General features: G+C 50.0%; 1 protein-coding gene across 1 annotated transcript; it reads right to left on the bottom strand.

Annotated features, from left to right (window-relative positions):
- Positions 1-3998: 3998 nt before the first annotated feature.
- Positions 3999-8901, bottom strand: cd248a (CD248 molecule, endosialin a). Its single transcript, XM_055938925.1, has one exon. It carries the CDS (start codon positions 8648-8650, stop codon positions 5474-5476), a length of 3177 nt encoding a protein of 1058 aa, XP_055794900.1. The 5' UTR covers positions 8651-8901; the 3' UTR covers positions 3999-5473.
- Positions 8902-9471: the final 570 nt, after the last annotated feature.

The following is a 9471-nucleotide window of genomic DNA, read 5'->3' as shown; positions in this document are numbered from 1 at the left end:
CTCTGAAAAGTACCGAGGGAGTCACGGAGAGACAGTTCCTCTGTCAGATGTCTTGAGGGGAGGAGGGGGAGGCACAGGGGAGAGAAATGAGGTTAGGGGGTTAAGCCCATCTCTGTATCGATTTAGTGTCGATTTAGTGTCGATTATGATGACATACTTTTATATTGATGTCACCAATCTGAGGTAAAAAAATAATGTCTATTTTCACTCAATTGTGTGAGGTGAAAATGTGAGCTTGTGTAAGGTAGTAACACAAGCTGTCCGCGGTGATATTAGCGCATTGTAAAATAATTGAATATGGCTAAATAATGTTGGAGGACAGTATAAAGTATGTCACTAACTATTGCGAAAACTACATCTAGTTCTCACTCATTTAATCATTTAGAGAGTAAGAAAATGCTATCAAACACAATTTAACTGGGCACTGCTCTAGAGGTAGTGACTGCAGCTGCCTGAACGTTCCCCGTCCCTACTAATACAAACGCCACGTATTACATCTGAATTGACTTGCAATGTTTGCTGATTTGACTTAAGAAAATGGAGAGCTGGCCATTCAAGCAGGAGTCTGGTATTATTTGCTGGTGATGGCTGCAAATCGATGGCTTTAATTTGGCTGCCGAGTGGCGCAGCCTTCTAAGGCACTGCATCTCAGTGCTAGAGGCGTCACTACAGACCCTGGTTTGATTCCAGGCTGTATCACAACCGGCCGTGGTTGGGAGTCCCATAGGGGGACGCACAATTGGCCCAGCGTCGTCTGGGTTAGGGGTTGGCCGGGGTAGGCCGTCACTGTTAAATAAACACATTTTTAACAATAGTCTGCGTATGAGCAGATGCAGACACACAGATGCAGACACACAGATGCAGACACACAGATGCAGACACTCAGATGCAGACACTCAGATGCAGACACTCAGATGCAGACACTCAGATGCAGACACACAGATGCAGACACTCAGATGCAGACACTCAGATGCAGACACTCAGATGCAGACACACAGATGCAGACACACAGATGCAGACACTCAGATGCAGACACATGCTCCTGATCTCTCTCTCATACCTAGTTGGCACCAATCCTTCTTTGTGCTCTGTTCAATGCATTTCTGACTTCAACTTTAAGACCTAGGAATGTGTAATGAGGAAAACTGATGCTGCAGGTTCTCCCTCAGTCAGAAAATAGCTTCACATTTCAATAACTCAAGACCAGTGCATTAACAGCATGAATGGGAGTTTTTATTCTTTTTGCGAAGGTTGGGGCTATGAAAAAATGAACATTGGCAAGTTTTTAACTTTTTGAACATGGTTGAGGGCATGGGTGTCTGGATTTCACTTCATTTTGGAAGCGGACGACGCCCTTAAGACGTTTTGACATGAATAACGACCAGTTAGAGACAAGAAAAAAATTGTACACTCAACTTGTGTTCGACTGATCACCGACACTGATCAACGATGAGACAGCCTATAGGGAGGAGATCAGAGACCTGGCCGTGTGGTGCCAGGATAACAACCTATCCCTCAACGTGATCAAGACAAAGAAGATGATTGTGGACTACAGGAAAGGAGGGCTAAGCACACCCCCATTCTCATCGACGGGGCTGTAGTGGAGCAGGTTGAGAGCTTCAAGTTCCTTGGTGTCCACATCACCAACAAACTATCATGGTCCAAGCACACCAAGACACTCATGAAGAAGGTACAACAATGCCTTGGCATGGGTCCTCAGATACTCAAAAAGTTGTACAGCTGCACTATCGAGAGCATCCTGACTGGTTGCATCACCGCCTGGTATGGCAACTGCTTGGCCTCTGCCCGCAAGGCACTACAGAGGGTAGTGCGTACGGCCCAGTACATCACTGGGGCCAAACGTCCTGCCATACAGGACCTCTATACCAGGCGGTGTCAGAGGAAGGCCCTGACAATTGCCAGACTCCAGCCACCCTAGTCATAGACTGTTCTCTCTGCTACCACACGGCAAGCGGTACCGGAGTGCCAAGTCTAGGTCCAAAACGCTTCTTAACAGCTTCTACCCCCAAGCCATGAGACTCCTGAACAGCTAATCAAATGGCTACCCGGACTATTTGCATTGCCCCCCCCCCCCCACACATTTTTTGTCTGCTGCTACTCTCAGTTTATTATCTATGCATAGTCACTTTACCTCTACCTACATGTACATATTACCTCAATTACCTTGACTAACCTGTGCCCCTGCACATTGACTCTGTACCGGTACCCCCTGTATATAGCCTTGTTACTGTTATTTTATTGTTGCTCTTTAAGTATTTGTTATTTTTCTAAATTTATATATATATATATATATGTATTATTTTTTACTTCAGTCAAGTTTATTATAATTTTTTGGGGGGAGGGGGGTATTTTCCTTAAAACAGCATTGTTGGTTAAGGGCTCGTAAGTAAGCATTTCACTGTAAGGTGAATACCTGTTGTATTCGGAGCATGTGACTAATAAAGTTGGATATGATTTGACTTACGTTCTACTCTACTTTGATGTATGTTACAGTTTCGTGAGAAATACCTTACTCTACCATGTTTCAATAACTCAGTTTCAACGCCAATTTTGTATTCTGATTGTATTCAATTGGTATTCAGCATTACAGACTATCGAATGGAAGTTGCTTTCCTGAACGTCAGAATGTACTCCAATGAATGAGGACCCCTTTCTGTGGTCTATTAAATATTAAACTTGCCGGACAGAGCTCCAGCGCACCACTATTCCCCTGATACGCACATGCTTTTGGAGATGGCCAACTTGCTCAGGTAACTAGGAATATACGTATGGCGAAGCCAACTGTTGCTGACATCGCCGCTTCGCGGTACATAAATCTTGTGCGTCCATCCACTCAATGACCAGATGGCCCTCCTATTGCGTCATCAGCTGATTAGTGATAGATGCGCCAGAGCATGGCGGAAGGCAGGCAGAGTAGCTGACCAGATCTGTCCCTATGGGGCTTACATCATCAAGGAGGCGTCCCTTAACAACACCTAGCAACACAACCCCACTGTGTCTGAGTGGCCCTGAACACACAGAAGGGCCCATGAGCAATCCCCTTACAGGGTGGCATTTCACTGCGTTCTGTCTGTGGCACAGAAAGTCATAAAGATATTTACAAAAATAACATCTCTGTAGTCAGTGGCACATCTATCCCCTGTGAGTGATCACCGCCCGGCCTCACAGGCAAGGCCTTTGGCTGGCTGCAGTCTGTGGCACAGAGATGAATAAATATCTCTGTGATCTCTATGGTCAGTGGCATCAGATAACCTCCGGGTTTTAACAGCAGCATGTCATGAAGCAGGCCTCTAGTGAGAGGTGACCGGATGGATCAGAGATTGAACACGAAGAGGCCCCCTTAGAGCTCCACACTGAGCCCCAGTCTGGTTGTGATCAACACGTTCCGTTAATATGCAATAAGGAGCCGACCCTGCCAGCTATGATGACACACAAACACTGCAGCCTGGGTATTGGGGACTGGTGTTGCCTAATAAGATAAGATGAGTATTTTATCATTTATCTTTTGAACACTGCGTTGCTGGGAAAGTGCTCCCAAGTAAGCATTTCAAGGTAAAGTGTACAACTGTTGTATTTGACAATGTGAAAAATATAATTTGATTTGATAAACAATTCCTAGGTATTGGGGACGGGTGTTGCCTAATACAGTGAGATTGTTGTGGGAGAGTTTGTATGAATCATTTCCCACCCCTGTGGGTTTTGATTGATGCATTCTAAACGTTGTGTTTGTTGCAGAGCTGTGATATTCCTACGTTCACACACCCTCCCGCCTCTCCCGTCAGCGTTGGAGGACGTCTTAAGGTGTTTATTTAAACACTCAATAGGGCCTCTTCAACTTAGTGCTGCTTCCATATACTCTCTGTGCACTAGGAATCAATTTCAAACTGAGATTTCTGCATGTCTCCTAAAACAGACAGGACTACATTATGAAGTGACTGGACCATGAACCATTAAATCACAAGACATGAACATCGATACAACCCTTACCATAACATTTTAATTAACAATTACTTAAAACCTAACGGGTAACAAAAATTTTCAAAAGCATTTCACAGTCCTTAGATCAGAAGGCACATCTTAGATTGATTTCATTGTCTGTCATTTCTGATAGTCTGTCATTTACAAGTGCAAGCCATCCTTTGAAGGGGGACTGCAGTTACTGTCAAAGTTGCTAGAGGGTGCAGTGACTTCAAACTGTAAATGTTGGTATTGTCCCATCATGGCTATTAAGGAAGTCCATAGAAAGCTAAGGCCAGGCCTGTAACAAGAAGGAGTGGGGCGTGCTGAACACTTACAGTATGTGACATGGGACTGGGGAGCGATTGAAAGATCACTAGTTCACTGAAAAGGCCAACGGTAAAGTCAATCGGGAGCCTGTGACCCCCATTACAGTCCTTGTAGTCTGTAATACAAACACATCTTACATCTGCACTCAAACCTACATGAGGAGCATGGGTGAGTTGACTAGGAGAGTTAGTTAAATTGGAGTTGAATGGAAGGAACCCTCCCCTTAGACAGACAGACATTCCATGGAATTACTAAGAGTTCTGTGGTCTATATGAAACAAAAGGCACTTCATTGAATCAGGAGTCATGACACTAACACATTTTCTGGAAAAGTCATTGCTACGAACTATACATTTACAAAAACAATCCACCAAACACATATATACACGCGTACTGTATAAAAAACTAATTTGGTCTGTGGTGTGAATTGATTTGTTCCGGTACTTAAAAAAAGCAGAAGCATGAAAGTAATATCCGAGTGATTGCTTTTTCTCAACAGCGTCATGACAGTCTTGCTTGTATAGTTTGGTTCAACTGCTGAAATGTCTGTTGTCCTGCAAAGGAGCGTGAATCACAACCGCCTTCATTCACCAACTTCTGAGGTAAATAAGAACCTGCTTCTTTGACAAAGTTGACAAAAATAGTAATTTGTGACACCACACTTTGGGGAATGAGCTCAAAACCTGAGCGTTTCTTTGAAAGATGCAGACACCCAGATTTCATGGACAACAAAAAATGCTAGAAGCTACAGTATAGTTCTTTGGCTTAGGTTTTCAGATGGCAATGCTGATACATTAACAGTGTATTCCCACAGCATCTGTAACTATAACCAGATGACGTATTCAACAACAATCACAATAGATGGTTTCTATTATGACCCTATAGTGCAATCATATAGGGATCATATACCTTGTCCTGTGAGATCTGCGTAAGCAACAATAATGTCAAATCACCCCAAAAAATGGATCCGTTTTTTTGTTGTTGTTGTATTGCTTCCTGTTTCTTCTCTTTTCTCTTTCAACCGATATTCCACAGAAACATCCAAGTGTTTCACAGAGTCGCATACAGTGAAACAATCACCCAAGTCCTCTCTTACCTTCTTCATATCCTCTCCTCTTATTTATAAAAAGTTGATTTATCTACAAGTCTTTCATCGTTTCGTCTGTTTAAACATGTGACTGCATCCCCTTGCTGGGATTGAGCGCGCCCTGCTTGTCGTGCGCCCCAGAGATCCAATGGTAGCAGTCGGTGGCAGACTTGTTGCGTGGCGTGACAGCGCAACGGGTGCAGTAGACGATGCCCAGTGCCACCATCACCACGATGAAGATACAAAGGGGCACCAGGAGGCCTACCAGCAGCCAGTTGGCACCATCCTGCTTCTGGCTACTCTCATCCTCCTGGGGAGGCTCCCTCTCATCCTCCCCCTCCACCTCCAATACGTCCTCCTGGGGCGGCTCCCTCTCATCCTCCCCCTCCACCTCCAATACGTCCTCCTGGGGAGGCTCCCTCTCATCCTCCCCCTCCACCTCCAATACGTCCTCCTGTGGCGGCTCCCTCTCATCCTTTCTCTCCACCTCCTCCTCCCCTACGTCCTCCTGTGGCGGCTCCCTCTCATCCTTTCTCTCCACCTCCACCTCCACCACGTCCTCCTGGGGCGGCCCCCTCTCATTCTCCCCCTCCACCTCCACCACGTCCTCCTGGGGCAGCCCCCTCTCATCCTTTCCCTCCACCTCCAATATGTCCTCCTGGGGCGACCCCCTTTCATCCTCCCCCTCCACCTCCACCACGTCCTCCTGGGGCAGCCCCCTCTCATCCTTTCCCTCCACCTCCACCACGTCCTCCTGGGGCGGCCCCCTCTCATTCTCCCCCTCCACCTCCACCACGTCCTCCTGGGGCAGCCCCCTCTCATCCTTTCCCTCCACCTCCAATATGTCCTCCTGGGGCGACCCCCTTTCATCCTCCCCCTCCACCTCCACCACATCCTCCTTGGGCGGCCCCCTCTCATCTTCCACCTCCACCACGTCCTCCGGGGGCGGCTCCCTCTCATCCTCCCTCTCCACCTCCACCACATCCTCCTGGGGCGGCCCCCTCTCATCTTCCACCTCCACCACGTCCTCCGGGGGCGGCTCCCTCTCATCCTCCCTCTCCACCTCCACCACATCCTCCTGGGGCGGCCCCCTCTCATCTTCCACCTCCACCACGTCCTCCGGGGACGGCTCCCTCTCATCCTCCCTCTCCACCTCCACCACGCCCTGGTCGGGTGTGAGGGGGGTTTGAGGAGCCAGGGGAGAAGGCAGGGAGGGGATGTGCTGGCCTGGGTCCTGGTCCATCTCTGGGGGGGATGTCACCCACACATCGTCAATTACCCCCACTTCTTCATTCTCATCAGCTTCATCATAGTTGGATGCGGGGACATACTGGTCAGTGATTGGCTCCTGCCATGTGGTAAGTCCTTGGTCTTGGCTGGTGGGGGTGGAACTGATCCAGAACCAGTTCCAGGCCCCTCCCGAGACAGTGGAGGTGGGGAGGACTGAGGGACTGGTAGTGGTTTCCTCATCCTCCTCAAACCAATACCTGTCAGAGGTGGGAGTTGGGGTGAGGATTGTGTCGGATGTGGGGCTGGGAGAGAGACTGGGTGTGGGTTCCAACTCTGGCTGGACCTTGGCTGGGACATTCCAATTCATGATGTCCCAGCCAGGTGTATACTCCTCCTCCTCCTCCTCCTCTTCTTCCTCCTCCTCCTCGGTCTCTTCCGTGGGGGGGGGCAGGAATGGGTTGTGGTTTAGGACTGGCTCCTCCTGGGGTGCACTGGTGACCCAGAGGATGTCACTTTCCAGCCTGGGAGGGTCTGTGAGCCAGTCCAGGGACTCTTCCTCCCCCAGGGGCCAGTCGGTGTAGGTCTGCTGGGGGTCCCACTTGGAACCGGGTTGGCGGGTGACCCAGGGGTACGAGGGCGTGTCTGTGGTGGGTGAGTCCTCCCCTATCTTCCTGCAGGAGAATTGGTCAGAGAGTAGCTCGTAGCCCACCTCGCAGTAACACTCGAAGCCCCCCTCGTAGTTTACACACATCTGCTGACATGTCCCAGGGATCTGACACTCGTCGGTGTCCTGGCAGTGGGAGGGGTCCTCTGGCAGGGGGGAGAAGCCCAGGTGGCAGTGGCAAATGTGGGAGCCAGGCGTGTTCTCGCAGGCGTGCTCACAGGGGTCCTCCATGCACTCATCCACGTCCTCGCAGTCGACCTCCTGGTCCGGCCGGTAGCCCTGGCGGCAGCGGCACTCGAAGGTTCCCGGGGCGTTGACGCACAGCTGCTCGCAGGGACTCTGCAGGCACTCATCTACATCCAGGCAACCACGCTCATCCGGGGCCAGCATGTAGCCTTCGGGGCAGGCACAGCGGTAGCCGTCCGACAGCGGAAGGCATTCGAACTCGCAGGGGGCACTGTGGCACCGGTCGACAGCAACACATGTCTGCCCGTCGTCACCGAGCTGAAAGCCGTCCGAGCACTCACAGTAGTAGTGTTCCCTGGCCTCCTGGCAGAAATGCTCGCAGCCTCCATTGTCCCGATCACACCAGCTCTTCTCTGTGGTGTCAAGGCAGAGGGGCGTCTCCCTGGACCACCCCACAGTGCCATCCTCCCTCAGCATACACAGCACTGACTGCTCCTCCTCTGTGCCCCCCGGGCAGGGCACCGTGGCTACAGATCCAAAGGGCACGTGGGTAAGGAGGCTACTGAGGAGACTGAAGGGGGTACTATAGAGGGCATTGCCGCCCCCCTCGCTCCAAATAGCCGGGCACATGCCCTTGTAGGTGTAGTGGCACAAGTAGCCATCCACGGGCACCGAACACGAGCCGTCCAGCCATTTAAAATTATCATGCTGCTCGTGGGCGGCTGTGCCATAGGTCATAACCACACAGCGCGGGGCCGAACAGGTACTGGGTGAGTCGTCCCTCAGCCAGTTGGTGTACTGGGTATCCTGGTCACCCGTAATCCAGGAGAACCCACGGAGAGGGCGAGAGGCGGTACACTGGCGAGGCTGTCTCTGGAGACCAATCCACACCCGGACCTTGGTTCTGGGGCCCCGTAGCTCCACGCTGGAGAAGAGAGCAGCGATAGTGTCAGCCCCCTCTTGGAGTTTGACTGTGGCCAGGTTGCCTCCCTTCTCCTTGCAACTCCTCCAGGAGTCCAGGAAGGTCTTGCGCTGAAAGTAGACCACGAAGCAGCCGTCCTCGTTGCACAGAGCGTCCCTCTCCTGTAGCTCCTGGCCCCATACAGGGGGACTATAGTAGAGGAGACCCAGTAGTGAGACAACTACAGCAGCAGCACAGCACACTGGGGAGCCCATTGTTAGTTCACTCTCCACAACTCACTTTTCAAATCCTCGCCTTTTCTTCTTCTTATTTTTTCTCTTTCTCCTCTTCAACTTTTTTTACTATTTGTGTCTTGTTTTTTTTCTTCCCATCCAAACTTTTCTCTCTTCATCTGCACTTTACCTCCCCAACCCTCTCTCTCTCTCCAACTACCTCAGTCTTCCCTGCTAACAGAGTTCTGTGCCGGTGTTGAGTGCTTGCAGATTGTCTCTAGATTTCAGAGAGGGAGTGGGAAGAGAGAGAGGGAGGGAGAGAGATGGTGCGAGAGAGGGGGAGGGAGGGAGAGCAAGAGGGGAATGAGCGAAGGAAAGAGGGAGGGAATTGAAAAAATAATTATATGTTTTTGGAAGAGGCGGGGGGTTCTCATTGTGTGTGTGTGTGTGTGTGTGTGTGTGTGTGTGTGTGTGTGTGTGTGTGTGTGTGTGTGTGTGTGTGTGTGTGTGTGTGTGTGTGTGTGTGTGTGTGTGTGTGTGTGTGTGTGTGTGTGTGTGTGTGAGATGCCTGTGAGTGTCTCGGGGAGGGCTGGGGGAGGTGCACTGCACTGTGTATATTTATCTTTCTAAGAGTGTGTCGTAAGGTTTTCATAAGTCAGTTTATGGAAATAGCTTGGGACCCAGCCATACCCCCCATGTCCCCTACCCCCCATATCCCCTACCCTCCAGCAACACACACAGGCACACACACACACACAGGCACATACACACACAAACATACACACACAAAAACACACCATTCCACCAGGCCTTCAAGGCAGATATTCAGTTATGACGCTTCAAAATGTTTTTGTTTTCTTCAA

This window comes from Salvelinus fontinalis, chromosome 11 (assembly GCF_029448725.1).
Source record: "Salvelinus fontinalis isolate EN_2023a chromosome 11, ASM2944872v1, whole genome shotgun sequence".
Classification (NCBI taxonomy): domain Eukaryota; kingdom Metazoa; phylum Chordata; class Actinopteri; order Salmoniformes; family Salmonidae; genus Salvelinus; species Salvelinus fontinalis.
This window is presented reverse-complemented; position numbering and strand designations above follow the sequence as displayed.

What these genes read in the sequence shown, in the direction of transcription:
- cd248a (XM_055938925.1), bottom strand. Translation starts at nt 8,650, where the DNA reads ATGGGCTCCCCAGTGTGCTGTGCTGCTGCTGTAGTTGTCTCACTACTG.